This window comes from Tiliqua scincoides, chromosome 1, assembly GCF_035046505.1.
Source record: "Tiliqua scincoides isolate rTilSci1 chromosome 1, rTilSci1.hap2, whole genome shotgun sequence".
Taxonomy (NCBI): Eukaryota; Metazoa; Chordata; class Lepidosauria; order Squamata; family Scincidae; genus Tiliqua; species Tiliqua scincoides.
This window is the reverse complement of record NC_089821.1, coordinates 195,914,043-195,935,597: the sequence shown is the minus strand read 5'-3', so window position 1 is coordinate 195,935,597 and position 21,555 is coordinate 195,914,043. Positions and strand designations below refer to the sequence as shown.

The following is a 21,555-nucleotide window of genomic DNA, read 5'->3' as shown; positions in this document are numbered from 1 at the left end:
ATGCAAGCTGGTAACTATGCCTTCCATCGACCAATAAAAATGTCAGACGTTATTTATACACTTTCTATGAACCCCAGGGACTAAGAACACAATACTAATTGTTTCATTTCCTTTTATTTGAATCAAAGCCTAATCCTTTTAAAGTCACTTGAAATGCTTTTGTTTGAGAAGAATATTGTTTGGTAATGCCAGAACATTTTCAGATCCTGAAATGAAATTATTTATGGAACAATTGCCTTTCAAAATGCTTGTTAAGAGCAAGGGTATGACGTGACTTTACTATAAGAAAGGTGGTACCCAATAACAATACACATAAAGCTTGTAGTTTCCATTTACAGAAGGGGTACTTACATCCATTTGTTCAGGGGTGGATTTTTGCCAGTCTCCCCTTAACTCTGCAGCCCTGTGTACCTTAAACAGTCCTTTTCTGAGTTGTACCCCACCTCACAGAATAAGTTTTTTGCAGGCATGAAGGGCTGCTATGCCAAGGAGATGATGGGGAAGTTTGCTTCTACAAGGTTCCTTCTGCATGTACTCCTTGGAATACAACCCCAAGAGTGCAAAAAAACCCACACCCAAATATTTATTATAAGAGATCCTAAGGGCACTGCAGGCTTGTTGCTTAGTTTGAAGTGTTTGCCACCATTTATCCCTTTAGGCAATGCATGGTCATTCTTAGTTGGTGGAGTGATTTGCCTTTTTGTTTTTGATATTGGATGAGACTTTGACACGCCGCCTAGTTATATAACCCATCATCTTGCACAGTGTTTTCACAAAGTGTGCTCCTAAGAGCCCTGGGGCTCCCTGAGCACCCTTCCTGGGCTCCATGAGCACACCATAAGTGGCCTCCATTTGCTTGGTGCTGTTCCACTCCACACATGCACTGGGGCTCCCCCAGACTCTGCGCATGCACTGGCGAAGCTTGCTGAGGGCTCTGGAGAACTAAAAGTTTGAGAATGGCTGATCCTAGCACATCAAAGGGACAAGCAGCATTCAGTCGCATATTTACAGTAATATATACTATGCCTTTTTACACCCTTCTAAATTTATTCTTTTGATAGTATGGATGCCATACTATCTCTTTGTATTCTCTTAGTGCCCTCCTCTGTCTTTGTTTTCTAATGGCTTTCCCTTATAGGAGAGAGTCTCCTGCTTCACTGCCCTGTGTTTTCTTTTCCCAGAAAATGCATAATGCTGAAACATAGCAGACATGTAAGGATTTTGTGTGTATGTGAGATGACTGTGAAACAGAATATAGAACTGACTTCATTGGTTAAATAAGAAATGCCCTGCTGGATGAGGCCAAGAGTCCATCTAGTCAAGTTTCCCAGTGGCCCACCAGATGCTTCAGGGAGCACTCAGGGTATTGGCAACCTTCAGTCTCGAAAGACTATGGTATCGCGCTCTGAAAGGTGGTTCTGGCACAGCGTCTAGTGTGGCTGAAAAGGCCAATCCGGGAGTGACAATCCCTTCCACACCGGGAGCAAGTGCAGTCTGTCCCTGGTCTGTCTCCCTGGCTATGGGCCTTCCTTCTTTGCCTCTTAGCCTCAGACTGTTGGCAAAGTGTCTCTTCAAACTGGGAAAGGCCATGCTGCACAGCCTGCCTCCAAGCGGGCCGCTCAGAGGCCAGGGTTTCCCACTTGTTGAGGGAGCACTCAAGACCACAAAATACACATATTCTGTTGCCACACCCTTGAACTTGGCATTCAGAGATATGCAACCACTGGGTTTTAGAGGTAGCCTATAGTAATCCTGGCTTGTAACCTGCGATGAACATTTCTTCTATAAATCAGTCTGATCTCTTTTAAATACATCCAGGCCATGTGCCATCACAACATCTTGGGGAAGTAGTTCCACAGATTAATTATTTGCTGGGTAAAGAAATATTTTCTTTTGTCTGTTCTAATTCTCCTGCCCCTCAATTTTAGCAGATGGCCACTGGTTCTGGGGCTGTGCAAGAGGGAAAGGATCTTCCATCCTATGTTTAATTTTATATGTCTCAATTATGCCCTCCCTCATGCACCTTCTTTCTAGACTGAAGATTCCCCAAATGCTGTTGCCTTTCCTTGTAAGGCAGGTGCCCCAGCCCACCAATTATTTTGCTTGCTCTCCTCTGCACCTTTTCCAGTTCTAATTCCAGTTTTTGAAGTTTCTTCAGGAGCCTTTGGTGAGGAATTGTCTCGAACACCTTCTGAAAATTCAGATAATATGGGTTTATCCACATCCATGTGTCGAACTTTTCAAACAGTTCTAAAAGATTTATGAGGGAAGACGTACTCTTACAGAAGCCAAGCTGATTCACCTTTTGCAAAGTTTGTTCTTCTACATGTTTTAAGAATTTATCTTTTATTTGACTTTCCACCATCTTATCTGGACAGATGTTAGACTGACTCGCCTGTAGTTTCTCGGGTTCCTTCCTTTTTCAGAGATTAGCATTACATTAACTATCCTCCAGTACTTTGGCACAGTGTTCATCATCATGCCTAATCATGATATGGTATGATACCTAATCATACCAAATTAGGTAGACCCAATTGTTCTTACTAAGAGGTGCCTGGCAATTATCCACCTTTGTTTCAAGAAAACTCTAAGCATACAGATTGGGTGACAGAAAAGGTACACTAGCTTTGTTTATAGAATAGAATAAATAAGATACTTCATTAGATGATCTTTGGAAAACTTTGGCATCTTCAGTGTTGTAGAGCAGTTACTAGCAGTGTCAACTTCCCTTTTGTACCTGAGAGGACTGGCTGCCTGCATGAGGAGCAGTTTGGGCTTTTGTATGTTTCGTACGAAGCTGTAGTATACAAAGTCAGACAATTGGTCCATCTAGGTCAGTATTGTCTGTTACAACTTGCAGCAGATAGTAATCTATGTTCAGACACATACATTTCTACACATACACATACATTTTCAGTACACATACATTTCATACATGCAGGTCCTTTCCTGCACTGCCAGGAGATGCCAGTATTGAAACTGGGACTTCCTGCTTGTAGAGCTGGTGCTCTACCACTGAGCTATGGCCCCCTCTCAGCACTGCATTAATTGTATATGTTCAGATTTGAATACTTGTCATATTCCAAAATCAGCAATCTGATTGATGTGCTTCTGTAATGAGTTTATTTAGTTGTACTGAAAAATTAATATACTTCCTGCTTTTGACTGGACATCGGCTGGTGTTCTATATCTCAATAGAGCTACGTAGTGAAATATTGAATAAAGGATTTGGCTTCCACTACTTTTATTGACAATAATTTTTTTTCCTTTTTGAGAAACAGTAGGCCAGGCTGGAAGCAGTGACTAGTTGGGCAGGAGGAGAGAAGGGGCAGGTGCAGGATGTGTACTAATTCCTGCAATGACGTTTGCCACAGAGACACCCTATCTAAAGAGGAAAGCTGGAGTCTAGTGGCACAGAGGATTTCTGTAGTAAGTACATGGGAACTAACAAAACAATACTTACTTGTGAGCAGATGGCCATCTATATGCATGCCCTTTGGAGCCAGGTTGTCTATTCTGGATCAAACCAGGGCTCTGTGAACCTGCTATTCTAGTTGTAGGCAGTGAGCATTCTTTGTGCTTTTCCTGATCCAATGAAGTTTTTTCTTTTATTTTTTTCTTGTGACAGTAGTTTGCTAAAGGACTATTAAAAAAAAAACACCTCAAACCTTTTTCTCCCAGTTTAAAAACAGGAAAGTGGAGCAATGTGACCCTGGTTCTGTTTATAATTTTTGTATCCTGACTTTGTGCTATTGCATTTGTGCATCTGTTTGCCTTGGATATTTTACAATTTTTTTCTTATTTGTTTTAAAAATTAGGCTGCTTCATGATCTTGTCTGGGCCCTCACTTTTTGGGGGGAGTTAACTTTTTGCCACTCTGCATCTAAGGGCTCAGTCCTGACTGCGCCTTGGGCTGGCACAAGTCCCTTGCGCTGGCTCAGGAGGGTCACAAACCTGCCATAAAGCATGCTTGCACCTCCTCAGGAGTCAGCTGGGCTGGTGCAGGGACATGCATTGGCCCACGGAGGCTGGATGCAGCCTACGTGCTGACTGGGAAAAGGAGGGTTGCGTAGGCTGGGCTTGGCCAACGCAGGGTCTGGGGTGGGCGGGGGAAGAGGCGGGAGGGAGGCATTCTACGGCAGGAGCAGGCAGGGAACAGGAGGCGGGGCTAGAACCTGGTTGTTATACCAGATCCCAATCATGTTCCCCAAGCAATGTGGACTGGCTACAAGCCACTCAGCTCTCCTCGTTCTTGCGCCACCTCTAGAGGTGGCGCAAGCAAGGAGACCCATTGGTGCTGTGGTGGCTTACCTGGGGGTAAGGGGAAGAGTTTCCCCTTCCGGCTGAGCCACTTCTGGCCCCAATCTTACGCTGGGTACAGCACAGGCCTCTTGGCCTGCCTGTTCCAGCACAAGATAGGATTGTGCTGTCAGTCATGTCTTCATTATGCAGAATCAGTGCTTTGGATCAGCACTACAGTATTGGGCACACAAAACCACAAGTGAAAGGAAAATATCAACTAGTGCTATTTTGCAAATGCTTGAGAGCTGTATGCATTGCTATAAGCGATAGGTTCTATGATACCTCTCATCTTCTGCTTGTGCAAGAGATTGCACAAGCTGTTGTGCAATTGGAGGGTGTGTACTATTTAGTTTCCTGATTTAGTTTCCTGGTTCTCTCTCAGTGTTCTGGTGAGAGGTATAAAACAGCCCATTAGTAAAAGCACATTTTTCAGATAAATTTCAAAGTTACTTTAGAGGAGAGAGGAAAAAACACACGCCTATGGTACTGGAATGAGGACATGCATGAAAGCAAGTACTGGGGCTGTGAGGAAGAAAAACTAAATGTAATACAAGAGTGCATGTCTGGAGGCTAAACGCAGTAGAGGAAAGTTCATAATAAATCAGGATATAAGAAAGTACCGAGATTATGTTCACATGTTGGTTTTGATATGTAATGTGAAGACTTTGGGCCCAGTCCTATCCAATTTTCCAGTGCTGGTGCAGCTGTGCCAATGGGGCATGCACTGCATCCTGTGGTGGGGAGGCAGTCACAAAGGCCTCCTCAAAGTATGGGAATATTTGTTCCCTTATCTCAGGGCTGCATTGTGGTTGCACCAGTGTTGGAAAGTTGGATAGGATTGGGCCCTTAGTATCTGCAGAGAGAGAGTTAATAGCTTTCAGATATAGCCTGGATATTCTTACATTGATTGGGCAGTGCCCCACATTTAAAAGCCCTAGTAGATTTATCTTGTCTTCAGTTTTGCCTCCTAGAAATCAAGGGACTTCTTACATAAAGTCAAAGTGATATAATTAAGGGCTAACCTAGATGTGATTTTTGATAACATCCTTGGGTTTAGTAGCGTGCCTGGTTTTTCTTATGTAAGTAGTGCATGCCTGGAAGCCAGTCTGGATCAGGCTTTGAGCCCCTGCACATGTGCTAGTTGCCTTTGGGGGAAAGCTTCCATTAAAGCAGTGGTTCTCACACTTTTAGCACCAGGACCCACTTTTTAGAATGAGAATCTGTCAGAACTCGCTGGAAGTGATGTCATGACCGAAAGTGACATCTTCAAGCAGAAAAATTTTTAACAATCCTAGGCTGCAATCCTACCCCCAGGAATAAGTCCCATTAACTAGCATTGTTAAAAGCATGTACATAGTCAAGCTGTTTAAAGTACAGGTCTGTAATTGTTCCCTAAATGCAGTCACATAACATGGTAGCATCAAATCTAATATATTAAAAATAAAATATTGAACTGCATGAGGACCCACCTGAAATTGGTTTGCGACCCACCTAGTGGGTCCCAACCCACAGTTTGAGAAACACTGCATTAAAGCCCCCCCCCCCCATGTGCTATGTACATAAGAAAAAGAAAGCAAGAATGCTAGGGTCAGTGAACTGATCAAAATCATGTCTGGTTTGACTATAGAGCACTACCTACGCTGGATACCAATATCTTAACTGCCATGTCCTGGCAGTTAGAAGGAAAGGATAAGTATTTGACCCTGTCAACATTCCAGATGTTTCAGTAACTGCCCTGACTTTCCCAGGCTAGGAGAACTCCACTGTAAGCACCTTGTCAGGATGCCTTCTGGATATATACTGGCCATTTGATGTACTTTTGAGATGCATTTAACTCAGCTGTTAGAGCTGTCCTGGTGCATCAGTAACGTAACTGGTGTTGTGAAGTCTAAAAATGTACAGGACATTCAGAAATGAATGGCAGTTGCCAAAGGAAGAAAACTTTAAAATGTGCATGGAGGAGCAGCCAAGTGACTGGTTTCATACTTTCCCTCCAGGATACCTTCTTATTTTGTGTTTTGGTTGTAAGCTGCCTTGAGTCTCTGTATGGAGAACAGCACAACAACTTTCTCAGTAAATGAAACCACAGCTTTTGTTGTAGCTGTATGGGTGGCTATCTTTTTCATAGTCTCATCTCACAGTAATGCATCTGCAGAACTGAGGATAAGATGCATATAAAGTGGATCCCTAGCATGCATTAATGATATAGGGACACATATCAAGTAGTAGCCTATACATTTTCTTTAGGTCTGGACAAGAAATGGCCATCGCCTCAATTTATTTACAAAGTAGAAGTAAGAGAAAAGGAGCTGGAAGAAGAAACAGGTATTTTTCTTCAAGTATTCAAGTAAGATTCTTGTCCCTGAGGCAGTTTATCGGTTCACTGAAGAGATCCATCTCCGATAGGAGTCCTGCATATTGTTCCTATTTGGTGTTTGGCAAGATTATTGAATACCCTTTGTCAGACTAAAATCAAATTGCTTGTCTTTTGACGGCAAGAATATTAACGATTTGTGTCTCTTCGCTTGCAGCTTTTGCGAGAACTGAAGCACCCTAATGTGATTGCATTGCAGAAGGTGTTCCTTTCTCATAGTGACAGAAAGGTGTGGTTGCTGTTTGATTATGCTGAACATGATTTGTGGGTAAGTTCAGAATTTCCTGTTCGACTGTGTTTGTATGTGCATGTTTATAACTGGGGGCTCTAGAACTGTAGAACAAAAACACACAGATCTTGTAGTCAGAATAAGTTATGACCAATTATCCATTTTCCATGTGCTGGCTTAGTTTGTATTACTGCACAAGGCATGTAAGAGGATGAAGACTTGGTTTGGATGATGAAGAAGGTCCACCTTCAGATAGTCTCTGCCCAGACAGACTATAATTTTTAGTGAAAACTGCCAGAAGATTTTAAAGTTTCTTTTTGTTTATGAAGGCTAAAAAATTTTTTTGTAGTAGGAGCTGAGAATAGCAGGAGTTCTGCAAGCTGTAAGAATTCACACTGACCTATTCTATGCTTAGTGGTTTTATCAGAAGTATGAAAACTTTGAAACCCATGTGTATAATACAAGTATAAATTTTAATTTCACTCTCCTTCCTGGAATTAAGACAAAAACTCCAAAATAGCTAGTCTTTCCGTTTTTCTCACAAAGGAATAATCTATAAAAAAAAGATTTGGATTCTAGTTACTGCTCCATGAGTGGTGCTGCTTCTATTTATTGAAAGAGAATTGCAGTTGCAGAAGGGCTACCTCCATAAATGGAAGGAGCTATGTTATTTGAGCAATGGGTTAGGTTTCAACCTAATCTCTCTTGGAATGGAAAGAGATTTCTTTATACTTCTAAATTCAGTTGTTAAAGACTTTTGACATGGTTTTGTCGCATCATCAAGATGATAGGTTTGCAGAAACCTGTGTCGAGAGACATAAAATTGCTGAATTATTATTTAGAAGAACAAATACGTAACCACAATTCAAATTGTTGTGTGAGTACATCCAAGGCCTTTAGTGTGTCTAGTGCAGATACCATGACGTACCAGGGCTAAGTGAGTACAAGTCCAGGAAATCAGTGATCATGTACTTGTATTTTTACCCAGAAGGGGAAACAGCAGCTATTTTGGAAATTTGTGTGCGTGCGCTCTCTCTCTCTCTCTCTCTCTCTCTCTGAGAGTGAGAGAGCAAGTGCGCAAGTATTTCAACAAGATTGGACCCACCTCCTGCAATTGCTTTTAAGAAAAAATGAAAACATAAGAAAACAGCTTCATCACAGATCTCCTGTATTTTCTCTAATGGGCCCTCCAAAACTGCTTTAGAAATCTTGTGTTTCAAAAGTAGTATTGCTGCTCATTGTAGTGGATACAAATGAAAGAGAGGCTTAAAGATTGATAAAAGTAAAGGCTTTTTCAGATACTGCTTATGAATGGGAGGATTCATATGTGCAATCATCTCATGCTTCTGAATCCTCATGTGTAATATGAAAATATATGCTTGCCCTTCACAGCTTGTTGTGATAGGTTTCCTATAGAAGCATTCTAGTTACTTTAGTTTCAGCCTGTTCATTCCTACACAAATATGAAAGTTAGGTTTTCCTGTGACAAATTGCTGTATTGCTTACAAATGTAAGGGAATTGTATGATGAAAATCCATTATGCAAGACATGAATAACAGTTTACTGCCAAGAAAAATACATGTGCTTAATGTTCAAAGTAAAAAAGAAACTTGGATTAGAACGATAAGTCATGAGATTTCACGCTGCTGCATGCACCATATAATTTAATTGGATAAACTTGTTCTTACAGATTTACTAACTTGCGCCCACTCACTTTTGAAGTTTTCCTCATCAAAGTTAATTACACGCATAGAATGAGCATATACTTCATAGTTCGAAAGTGTCATAGTCTCATTATGAGTAACTTCATTTTATATGCTTAACTTTAGCTACAAGCGCCTGTTGAGCTTATTTATTTTTGAAAGCAACTACAAAACAGTGTTTGCTGCTAAAATGAATAGCATGTTTAAGAATCCAGTTGCAGATCTTTGCCATTTGAATAATGCTTGCTCTGTTTGAAAAATGCCATGTGACAAATAGGTTTGTAGGGTCACTATTTAGTTCTTGTTAGCTGCCTGCTTCATAGTTGTAATGCAAGTTGTGTATATTTCAACTGTTTGCTCTGTAGCTTCCCCCCTTTCTTTCAATGCAAACCACCATTCCATTATTGCTGTTTCTTAAGCTGTGTGTCGTCACTAGCAGGTTTCATATAAAATGCTACCAGTACTTGCACAACATTGCACTTTGAACTGCACTTTCTGTCTTTCTTGCACACAACCATGCACCTCATCAAAAAGGTACAAGTGTTCTGTGCAACCAGCCACCAATGAGCCGTTCACATTTGCCTGCTATCTAAAGGAACCAGTTCCCCATTGTCTGATCCATGCCACTTCAGAAATGTGTATATGAATGAGCCATATGAACAGGGCCAATGATGTGTTTTCTTCCCACTGAAACATTGTGCTCCCTCTTGGCTAGATAGCATTTGTGTGGGGGAAGAAGCCATATTATCAGTCCCATCCACATGGTTTTTTCATACATTTGTTCCTGGAGCATTGTTGGATTGCATTACAGGAAGTGACTTCCATACAAATGAGCAAATATGAATCAACTCATCATCTTTAATAGTGCTTCTTCCTGGCCATTGTCTTAACCCACTGCTTTCACTAGCAGAGTGCTTTTTTGTTATGTGAACTTGCAGCATTGCAACTAAAAAAGTGGATCCAAGACTCTTTCAGCCCCATGATCCTATAAAGGATTTTTAGGATCCTATAACTATTTTTAAAATCCCTCTCATAGTTCTCCTTATTGGGCATCATCCAGACCTTTGGCACAGTGATATGCCATCAGTAGAAGCACTTTCTGTTAACCTGAAGAGAGTTTCTTTCATACAAGGACCCCTTGCATGAGTATAACTCTTTTATCAAGCACAGAAAGAGCATCTGCCACTGGCACACTCTCATGCCAAATAGCTGAATGTGGGTGGTGGTGGTTTTTTTTTTTTTTTTAGAATACTATATAAAACATTTGAAGGCAAATGGGAGCATGGGCACAACTGCACAAGTTCAACATTTTTCATGAAAAATAAAAACCATGGGTGTGTAGTTCTGAGGGAAAATCAATTATTTGGGGCCAGTGAGAGACTTAAAGTGAAATGAAATCTGAAAAGTGTGGGCACAATCCTAGAAAGTGTTGTCTTCTTTATTTTTCAAAGCCATACAACAATATTTTTCCTGGATGTGTAATTTTGAATAACGTTCACTTCATTTGAGGTGCGTCTCCAAAATTTGGTGGTTGCCAAAACATTATCCCTCATGTTCTGGATACCCCACTTCTGTCACTTATCCTAAGCATCTCTCCATATTTCCCCTTTGTCTTTTTGCTCACTCCCAACTTTGTCTCTTTCCATGCTGCCTCCTACACTTGGAACAGTCTCCCAATCAACGTATGTAAAGCTCCTTCACTGTCCTTCAAGAACCACTTTTGAATCCACCTTTGGGGACACATTTCTTTTATTAAGACCACCTACATATTTGGTTACATAGTTTGCATGCCTTGTACTTAAAAATAACTTGTGTCATTTAACCTTTTTAAGGCAGAGAAGATGGCAGTTTGACCTAGCCACTGTACTAGTTAGCATTTTATTCCTAAAGATCAAATTGATTGAGGCAGCCATGAGTTGGTATTGCATATTAAAGTTCAAGTGCAGAACTGAAACACAGGAGATAGCTGAAGGTAAGTGGTCATAAGTTTCTGATAACTTCGAATCCCTGTTTCAAAGTGAGACATCTCTGCCTTTCTTTAGTCAGGTGATGGTACAGATGGTAGGTCTGGGGATGCCATTCCCCTTCTGAAGTATGTGGTGCATTCAATAAATTGCAGTAAAATGAGCATAAATAGTAGAATGGTTGATCTGTTTTGCTTAATCTGTCCGATACAGTTCTAGGCGGGCCATTGTTAGATCAAGTGAAGCTAAACTTTTATGGAACTTCTTTGTTGCAGCTGACTGCAACTTGTTAAGGTTATGTTTGAATGGGATGATTGGTGTAGGATCCCTGTTTTGTCTCAATGTGAGCAGGTTGCAAGAAAAACAGCGTATACAGCAGAGTACTTTCAGCAGATGTATTTGAGCAAGGGATATCACAAGTAGAGTAGTCAGTTAGCAGTCCAAGAGTCAGCACAAAGAGCAGTCCATCCAAGTATAACAAATCCAAATCAGTTTCCAACAATACATAGTCAAAGGGTCAGTCCATAAGTCAGTAATAACATATACATACAGTATCCAGCCTCCTCAGTCACTGGCAGCAGTTCCACAGTTATCTCCAACACCCCAACTGCTGCACTGGAAGCTCCAGCAGACTAACCTTATGTAGTTAGCTTAGCCAATCAGTGCTGGCTTGGTCACACCCAGGGTGTGTCAGTCCCAGGTGCCTGCTGGCTCAGCAATCTACACCTGCTCCCTGAACCAACTTGTAAGCTGTGGTTCTGCTTCCCTCAGAACACAAAGCTAACACAACTAGCATTACTGTACTCAAGTTTGGTCTCTGGATGCTGAAAATTAATCTTCTGTTGGGTGGTCTAATCCAGCAAAGTTCTTATGTTCTTATTGTGTGCACGCATGGATGCATATCCATGTATAAAGAAAGTGTAGTGCCTTGGACCTTACTAAGTTAGAGTAGAGGTTCAAAAAAAGCTAATGAGGCTTTAACTGATTAAAAAAAACAACCCAAAAACAAAAAATTAAGAGCTTTCTCTTAGCAAGACCAGGCAACTAGATTTCAGTAAACTCTGAATATTTACATCAGCAATTGTGATAGAATCCATAATATTATTACCTTACTTGGCCATATGAACACTTTTCTTTGTCACAGTTTGTTTGGTGATCTTCCAAAAGAGACAGGATGTTTGACTTTGGACCTAATCTTCTAGATATCCATCTATATCCACACATATTTTAAATGCTACTGCATAGGTTCTCTGCGTAGGTTCTCTGAATTTCTTTACAGTGTTGTGTATAAGATGATCTTCCTGTGGCTATGTCACCCAGATTCAAGATGTACAGAAACTTAAAGTTCCTTCTTTTCTGTCAATGAATGCAGCAGAACCAATAAAAATTTGATTTATTTTCCCATGTTTTTCTCCTCCCCATGATAAGAAGAATTTTCTGGAATATTGTCAATTTGACAGTTATGCCTGTTGGCTTTGCAGGATCCAGTTTAGTTTCCAAAAGTTAATATGTCTGCCTTCCTTTTTTGTCTTTCCCAGAAAATTGTTGGTATAAGTAAATAATAATAATGATATTAATATACTGCCTTTCTTGGTCATTGGAGTACTCCTTTGACTTTATTCAAGGCAGTTTACATGGATGGGGTTTTTTGCAAAAAAACAAAGAAGTTCTTTCAAGTACATTTCAGATGAATCTTTCCTGTCTGGTCATCATTCTGACCATGTTGCCTCCCAAGCTGACAAACAGCTGCAACCAACTTCTTGTCTCCCATTCAAGAGCTCAGCTCAGCTTGTCAGCTTTAAGGTACAGCCACAGGGAAACTTCTGGTGATGTTGGTGATGGGAAGCTTCAGATGTTGTCTTTGGGCTTAACAGTTGCTCTACCCTTTAACCTCAGACCTTCTGCCCATAAATAAAAATATAACTTTTTAAAAATAAAGTGTTTCACTTGATCTCATGTCCTGATGAACATACAGTACTCCTTTGGTCCTGAAAAATAAGTTTTCAGAAATTTATTGCAGAATCTAGTATATTTGTGTTGTAAGACTGAGTTGTTTAAAATGCATCATAAATGTATACAACCAAGGCCCTAATATCTGCATATATGGTACCCGCTGTTTCACTTACCCACAGATCAAGATACCCTGCACCCCCATATGCCCATTATAAGTACCTGCATGCTAGAGGGAGACTAACGGAAAGCAAGACAGTTCCTGCTTCCTGTTAGTCTCTGTAACATGCAGGCTTATTGCCTGCACATTCGGTTCTTCAGTTAAGGAAGACTGTGAAGCAAGAAACACTGGCGTCGCTTGGGGGGTGTGGACCGCACCTGGGAGGTGGACCGGGGGGAGGTGACATGCCCTGGGAGGAGGACGTGCTAACATCGTGGCTTCAGGAGCTAGCCCATCATGCCGTACACTGTTGGATGCGGAATTCCCAGCAGAGTGCAATGCAGAAAACAGAATTGAAATAGCTCCTTTCATTCAAATGTTATGGCCAAAAGACCAGAAACAAAAAATGCATGGAGCCCTATGGAAAGTGAAACCGAGCTGTATCATGCATTTATTATTGTTATTGTTATTGTTATTAATTTATACCCCGCCTTTTTGCCCAACGGGCACACAAGGCGGCTTACAATTTAAAAGTACAACATGAAAAACAATTAAAAACAATTTACAATAATTTAAAAAATCTAAAAATAAACCCCGTGGATTTTCATATAAGAAGCAAGAACGCCAGCCAACCTGTCAACAATTAAAAGCTTTTTGAAATAAAAAGGTCTTCAGTCCATGCCGAAACGTTAACAACGAGGGAGCAGTTCTAAGGGGAAGGTATTCCACAGTTCGGGGGCCACCACCGAGAAGGCCCTCTTCCCTCTCACACCACTTAGTGGTGGCACAGTCAAAAGGGCCCCCCCCAGATGATCTAAGTGTACGGGCAGGATGTAGGGAAGGAGGCGGTCCCTCAAATACCCTGGACCAGAGCCGTAAAGGGCTTTAAAAGTTAAAACTAGCACCTTGAATTGGGCCCGGAGCAGAACCGGCAGCCAGTGCAGCCGCCGGAGCAACGGCTCGACAGAGTCAAACCGACGTGCCCCAGCAACCACACGAGCAGCCGCGTTCTGTACTAGTTGTAATTTCCGGACCGTTTTCAAAGGCAGCCCCATGTAGAGCGCATTGCAATAATCTAATCTAGATGTCACTAGGGCATGGGTTACTGTGGCCAGGTCCACACAGCTCAGGTACGGTCGCAGCTGGCGAATCAGCCGAAGCTGAGCAAAGGCTCCCCTGGCCTCCGCCACTACCTGGGACTCCAGGAGCAGCTGTGGATCCAGGAGAACCCCCAAGCTGTGGACCTGCTCCTTCAGAGGGAGTGCAACCCCATTCAGAGCAGGACAATAGTCCAGCACCCGAGCTGTGGATTTCCGAACCAAGAGCACCTCTGTCTTATCCAGATTTAATTTCAGCTTGTTCACCCACATCCAGCCCCTAACCGCCTCCAGACAGTGATCCAGGACCCCAACCGCCTCCTCAAAATCAGGGGGAAAGGAGAGATAAAGCTGGGTGTCATCAGCATACTGATGGCAACCCACTACAAACCCCCAGATGACCTCTCCCAGCGGCTTCATGTAGATGTTAAAAAGCATGGGGGATAAGATGGAACCCTGCAGCACCCCAAACCTAAGAGGTCGGGGTGCCGAACAGGCATCCCCCAGCACCACCTTCTAGGATCTGTCAGCTATTTACCCATGAGTAGGCATACTTGCCATAGTCCGTCAGAAAGGGCAGGCTGAGAGAACTTCAAGGATGTCGGAATGGTCCTGATCCAGTGAATGCAGCCTCCGAAACACCTGAGAAGGAAGTCCCTCCCTCCCTCCTGAAGTTTATTGAGCTCTATGGAAAGCAAACTCAGCCACATGGTCGCATTTACTTGCGAGTAGGCAGACGTGCCTTGCCTTTTGGTCAGTCTAGGCAAAGGGAAATGTGAGGCCACCAGAAGGGTCTGGATCCGATGGAACTGGAGCACACCAAATGCTCCAGAAGGCAGCCCCCCCCCCACACTAAGAAGGACAACTGGTAAGGGGAAAGAGGCTTCAACTGGTAAGGGGAAAGTTTTCTATTTTGCACTTGCAAAGCCAGGTGGGTCTTTATCTTGATCTGCTTGAAATAGAAGAACTTAGAACTGAGCACTGGGGAGGGCTGGAAATCTCACTGATTCTTCTGGGGGGGGGGTTATTGCAGGCAGGCTATAGAGTAAGCTCTATTGACCACTATTGGACTTACTTCTGAGTCGACATGCATAGGATTGGGCTCACAGGCTGCAATCCCAGCCACACTTTCCTGAGAGTAAGCCCCATTGACCACAATAGGACTTACTTCAGAGTAGATTCACTTGGTGGAACAGGACTGGCTCCCCCTTATTTATTTCTTTTATTTTAATTTAATTATTTATAAGTATTTATTTTAATTTGCTTGATGATGTCACTTCTGGCCATGACATCACTTCCAATGGGTCCTGGACAAATTGTCATTCTAAAAAGTGGGTCCCAGTGCTAAAGGCTTGAGAACTGCTGCAATAAGGTGTTAGTAAGTTGACACAGGGTGTGTGTGTGAGAGACTCTACAACAGGGGAGTTCAGTAGGTGGATCGCGATCTACCGGTAGATCGTGAAGCAAAATGAGTAGATCGCGGAGTGCCGACCCCCCTCAGGTGCCTCTGAGAGGAAACGCCGGGAGTAAGGCCCATTGTACTCAATGGGGCTTACTCCCAGGTAAGTGTGGCTAGGATTGCAGCCTCACAGCCTAATCCTAGGCATGTCTACTCAGGAATAAGTCCTGTTATACTCAGTGGGGCTCAAGGTACACCAACATACATTGTACACATAAATGTTATATGTTATGATGGCGCAAACATTGTAAAAAAAACTCTGGTAGATCTCCGGGCCTTGCTGGGTTTCAAAGTAGCTCTCGAGCCAAAAAAGTGTGAGCACCCCTGCTCTACAAGTTTTCAAAATCACTAAAATCAGAGTTTGGAGGAATAATACCATCATGTTATATATCAATCAATGCGTAATTTCATGCAGAATGCAATGAAACAAACCACATTGAAATATCTGTGTTCTACCAAAAGGTACAGCCAAAAAACCAGTGGGGGTGGGTTGGTGGTACATCACCACGTCCACCACCTGCGGCGTTGCCTAGTGCGAATATTAGTGACGCCACTGGCAAGAAATACCTGTGCTGCAAGTGCTACTACAATAAACAAAGTCTTGCCTCACGAACCTTATAGAATTCTTTGAAAAGGTCAACAGGCATGTGGATATGGGAGAACCTGTGGACATTATGTATCTGGACTTTCAGAAGGCGTTCGACACGGTCCCTCACCAAAGTCTGCTGAGAAAACTCCACAGCAAGGGAATTAGAGGGCAGGTCCTCTACTGGATTAAGAACTGGTTGAAGGCCAGGAAACAGAGAGTGGGTGTCAATGGGCAATTTTCACAATGGAGAGAGGTGAAAAGCGATGTGCCCCAAGGATCTGTCCTGGGACCGGTGCTTTTCAACCTCTTCATACATGACCTGGAGACAGGGGTGAGCAGTGAGGTGGCTAAGTTTGCAGATGACACCAAACTTTTCTGAGTGGTGAAGACCAGATGTGATTGTGAGGAGCTCCAGAAGGATCTCTTCAAACTGGCAGAATGGGCAGCAAAATGGCAGATGCGTTTCAATATAAGTAAGTGTAAAGTCAAGCACATTGGGGCAAAAAAATCAAAACTTCACATATAGGCTGATGGGTTCTGAGCTGTCTGTGACAGATCAGGAGAGAGATCTTGGTGTGATGATGGACTTGTCAATGAAAGTGTCGACCCAATGTGCAGCAGCAGTGAAGAAAGCCATTTCTATGCTTGGGATCATTAGGAGAGGTATTGAGAACAAAACGGCTAATATTATAATGCCATTGTACAAATCGATGGTAAGGCCACACCTGGAGTATTGTGTCCAGTTCTGGTCGCCACATCACAAAAAGGACGTAGTGGAAATGAAAAGGTGCAAAACAGAGTGACTAAGATCATTACTGGGCTGGAGCACGTTCCTTATGAGGAAAAGCTACGGCACTTGGGCCTCTTCAACCTAGAAAAGAGGCGCCTGAGGGAGGACATGATTGAGACATACAAAATTATGCATGGGAAGGATAGAGTGGATAGAGAGATGCTCTTTATATTCTCACATGACACCAGAACCAGGGGACATCCACTAAAATTGAGTGTTGGGAGAGTTAGGACAGACAAAGAAAAATATTTACTCAGCGTGTGGTTGGTCTGTGGAACTCCCTGCCACAGGATGTGGTGATGGCATCTGACCTGGAAGCCTTTAAAAGGGGATTGGACAAGTTTCTGGAGGAAAAATCCATTACGGGTTACAAGCCATGATGCGTATTTCCAACCTCCTGATTTTAGAAATGGTCTATGTATCAGAATGCCAGATGCAAGGGAGGGCACCAGGATGAGGTCTCTTGTTATCTGGTGTGCTCCCTGGGGCATTTGGTGGGCTGCTGTGAGATACAGGAAGCTGGGCTAGATGGGCCTATGGCCTGATCCAGTGGGGCTATTCTTATGTTCTTATGTACTTGTAAAGGGTATGTGAGGACTGCTATCTACAGGTTGAGACTAATTATTTTCCTGGGTTCAGTTCCAAGCACTCATGTGGATGGCAAAAAACACACTATAGCAAATCAATTTTAAAAAAAGTTTCTTTGCTCCAGTGATTGAAAAATAGCCTTGCTGACCTTTTGACTCTAAGATAAGAGTCATTAAGAAGACAATCCATCAATCAGTTTTCCTCCTCAGCTTCACTCATCCCCTCCCTTCACCAATGCAAAGTGATCAACTTTCTTTCAGGGGGAAGGGAGGGGTCTGCTGGAGAGAGAAGGATTGATGGATTGTCAGCCAGCTGCCCCCCCCCTCTCTCTAGCTCATTAAGGAGGCTACTGTTAAAGGACTGTTCAGTTTTTTAAACTGATTTTAAAGGGATGCATTTTTCCCCTTCTCCAATGATCAGCACATTCCTTCTCATTTCAGGGGCCATTCATGTTGAGTTAAATCTGTGCATAAAAAATCCGTGTATAAATAGGCTGAACCTGTATATAGCATTACCTAGTATCTATGGTTTTCTTATCTGGGGGTGGGGAGGGGGGGAGAATGGAGCTCCCACAGATATGTGGTTCCACCTGAATATAAAAGTGATTCAGTGTAAGTATAGTGGGCCAAAAGAATGTTGAATGATGGGAGCAGGAGATTTTGGAAAGGATGACCCAACTATAGATTCTCTGTCTGAATAGCAATAAGGATCTTTGCAAGTACAATGTTATAACTAAACTGTGGAATTTAGTTATTTGAATGTGAAAGCTCTATTTATTATAAAAGAACAAAGTTTTTCTGTCTGACAGATCTGAATTTTGGATAGCACCATCTGAGTGATTGTCTGTTTGAAGTTTTGAGATTGTGCATTCATAGTCTTGGTAATTTAGTAGTAACACCAGACTCTTCAATATTATTTGGTAACCTTTTAGGAAAATCATGTGAGGTTTCAAAAGTGTTTTTGTACTGATCATGAGCTATTGTAATGTGCTGAGCAAATCAATCTTTCATATTCAATAAATGCTATGAGAAGTACAGGCAGCTGCCAAATACCAACATTTTATGTATGCACAGTCTGTAAAGCAATATTTTCTGATGGCTAGAGCAGGGGTATCGTGCATAAGGTCCACAGGCTGTATTTGGCCCCTGGAAGCAACTTATCTGGCCCCTGTTATCACACTGGGAGAACCCAATTATAAGTGGGCTATCTTTTATCCTGAAAATAAGAACAAGATTTGCACACTTTCTCTTCTGTCATTTGTAGAATTTCTGTGTGAGAATAAAGTGCTTATTTCTGGCCATCATCTGCTTAATGATGTCACTTCCAGCAGGCACCATGAATGCTAACTTCAGCCCTCGTATGAAACATGTTTGACACCCTTGGGCTAGAGCAGGGCTTCTTAAACTAGAGTGTTGCAATGCCCCAGCCTGAGGGCCCTGGACTCTTTCCCCTTAAGAGGTTGGGGCAGGGAGGAGGCAGCGACGCGATCCCCAGGATCCTGTTACTAAGGGTGCTACAGGGACTGGTTAGTAAATACCAGTCCCTGTATTTACTTACCAGTCCCTGCAGCAGCCTCCCAGAGGTGCGGGGAGCCCTGCTTGACCCTCTGCAGGGTTCCCCATGTTTTAGAAAGTGAAAGCAGAGCGATCAAGCTCCACTTCCAGTTTTGCGGAGGTGGGGTGCAATTGCCGTGCTTTCATTTTCTGAGGGCTGAGGAGCCCTGCGGACGGTTGCACAGGGCTCTCCACACCCATGGGAGGCTGCAACAGGTACTGGTAAGTACATGCCAGCCCTTGCAGTCCCCTTAGCAACGCGATCCTGGGGATTGCATCGCTGCCTTCCCCCTGCCCCTGCTGCCTTCCCCGCTCCCCCACAAGGACTTACTGTGGTCCTCAAACTTCCTGTGAGTATCACCGGGCTAGAGCATAAGTGAGCAGAATTTGTCAATTTTGGATTATGTTTCTGTTGCTGCTGTTCTAATTTATATAGCACTGTCAGTGGGCAAAACATTTTGTAGGAGAGTAAACAGAAAAACAGGCTTCTGCATTGAAGAGCTTACAAACTAAAATTCAACACAGGGAGACAACAGATTAAGGCAAGAGAGATGAGGGCGAGGGTAGAGGGGAAAATGTGTATTTAATTTTATTAAACATACTTAGGCTTAGTTTCAGTGGGGGGTGAGGCTAGGGGGTTAAACTGAAGGCTTTACCAAAAAGATTGGTTTTGAAGAGAGATGTGAAGGAAGCGAGAAGCCTCATCATATAGAAAGTGAGAGAAGGCTGACCCAGAAAACTTTGGTTCAGAACATATAGATGTTGAGATGTTCGTTCATGATACATTTCATTTGTCAATACACTGCTTGTAATATTCATCATAAAACTTTGGGTTTTTTTGTATAGCATTTTCTTTAAATGAGTGCACAGACAGTACTATGTTAATGCATTTTCTTTTTTCTTTTTTTGGCTTTTTTGGCTAAAAACTAGGCTAAGATTTTACTCAGGAAAGGGATTACTAAGCATACCAATTGCTGTATGTGGTTAACGCTCTACCTTTGTGATGACTGCACACCAACAGAACTGGAGAAAGGCCTAATTAGGAATGTATTTGCAATTAGCAGTATTGCAATCTCTCTGTGCCATTTGGGTCCAGTGAGCAAGTCATGTAACTGTTCATAAGTCCCCAGGCTTATAGTTCATAGTTCATAGTTTAAAAGGAATGTTTGTCCCTACTATAATGAAATTTACCAGCAAAATGGTGGGTTAATAAGTAATCTTACTACTTAAGGACATACACAGATATTAAAATCAACAGTAATGTTTTAATCAAATTAAGGTAATTCAGAATCACATTATTATTGCTGTGAGATTCCTTCCGAAGAGTCCCCTTTTCCATGAAATCTGTTATGTGGAGACCTTGTGTGTGACTGCTTCAGTCCTTAGTGGTCTTCTCTGTTACTTAAATGAGGCATGTGTAGAAGCTGTACCTTTTTTGCCCTGGAAGTTCTTATTCTTAATCGTAGAACAGAGCCTCTGAGAGGAATTTTATCAGGGGGTACAAAGTTTCTTTTGGGCCCCTTCTCAAAGAGGGAGGGGGGTGAAACAGAGTGGGGATGGCAATGGGGGTAGGCAAAATGGGGGCAAAACAGGCAAGGGGAAAGTGGCAACAACCAGAATAGTCTTTGAAGTCCAGGTCTACCAGTCTTCCCAATGCAGCGCTCAGGTCTGCCTGCCTGCCTGGCATTGGCAGCTAGATACAATAATAACGAAAACCAAACACACTCCCAAATTTCTCTAAAATCTTTCAAATATAGAAAATCATTGCAGGAGATTAGTATCATTGTATTTTAGGCTCACACTAGAATGGAGAGTATCATATGTACACCAAAACTGACTTCTGCAGCAGCTGCAATCCTGCAGCTGTGTCGCTGAGCTCCTCTACACTCCTTCATGGTTAGTGGATCACAAGCCAAAGAGCTACTGCAGCAGGTCAGTTTCCTCCCAGTTGTGACAGTGTTAAGAAATGTATGCATTACTGGGCCTTGTGGCAATAGTTGCTGCCGTGTGGCCACAGTAATGCCACCAGCATTCTGCATGGGCAGTGGCTGTGGGTAAGTTTGAAAAAAGTAAGATCCCAGGAAATTTCTGGGCCCCCTCCTTTGGAGCCTAGGCCCCCTTTCTGACCCTGGGCCCAGATACAAATTACCCCCCTCTCCTAGGCCCTGTCATAGAAGGCCTGGTTCTGGTTATTCAGATCCATTGTAGATGTTGGCTTCTTGCCAGCCATGGTTTATAAATCCGCCAAACAGTTTTTGGAATGTGTACTGTTATCCCCTCCTCATACCTTCTGCATAATACTGAGCGAATCATACGCAAGAGTGCCTTTCCACCACCAGAATTCAGTGCTTTTGTGTTGCAAGCTCCCAGCTAACAGAAGTTTGTAAATCAAAAGCCAACCTTCAGTATACATATTTGGTTCCCTTTTTTTATCCTTGCCCTGACATGAATTTCCCTTCTCTTTTTCCTTAACATGGTTTAATGTTTAATCTGCACATCTTATGGTTCCTATCTTAACCAGAATTTGAAATGCTTCTGCAAAGGTTAGCATCAACGCAAATATAAACCAAACCATAGTTGAAGGCTGATGAGGAAAGGGACAAGTTTCTGTTGAATGTTAAGGGGAGATATGGATTTATCTGAGGATGTATTCTATTAATTCATTACAAGTCCCAAGCTCTCTTCATGACCACATTCACAATTCCCAGTTTTTCTAAGTCTCTACTCTCCCTCCCTTGTCACTCACTGATTAAAAAAATTTCAGATCTCATTACCCTCAAAATAAAATATACACATT

General features: G+C 42.5%; 1 protein-coding gene across 2 annotated transcripts in view; it reads left to right on the top strand.

Annotated features, from left to right (window-relative positions):
• Positions 1–21,555, top strand: part of CDK19 (cyclin dependent kinase 19) — a 120,296-nt gene that overhangs the window by 39,671 nt on the left and 59,070 nt on the right. For both annotated transcript variants that reach the window (XM_066613392.1, XM_066613400.1), the window contains exon 3: positions 6,834–6,944. In XM_066613392.1, coding sequence (XP_066469489.1) covers positions 6,834–6,944 — 111 coding nt within the window. The remainder of the gene's footprint in view (positions 1–6,833; positions 6,945–21,555) is intronic.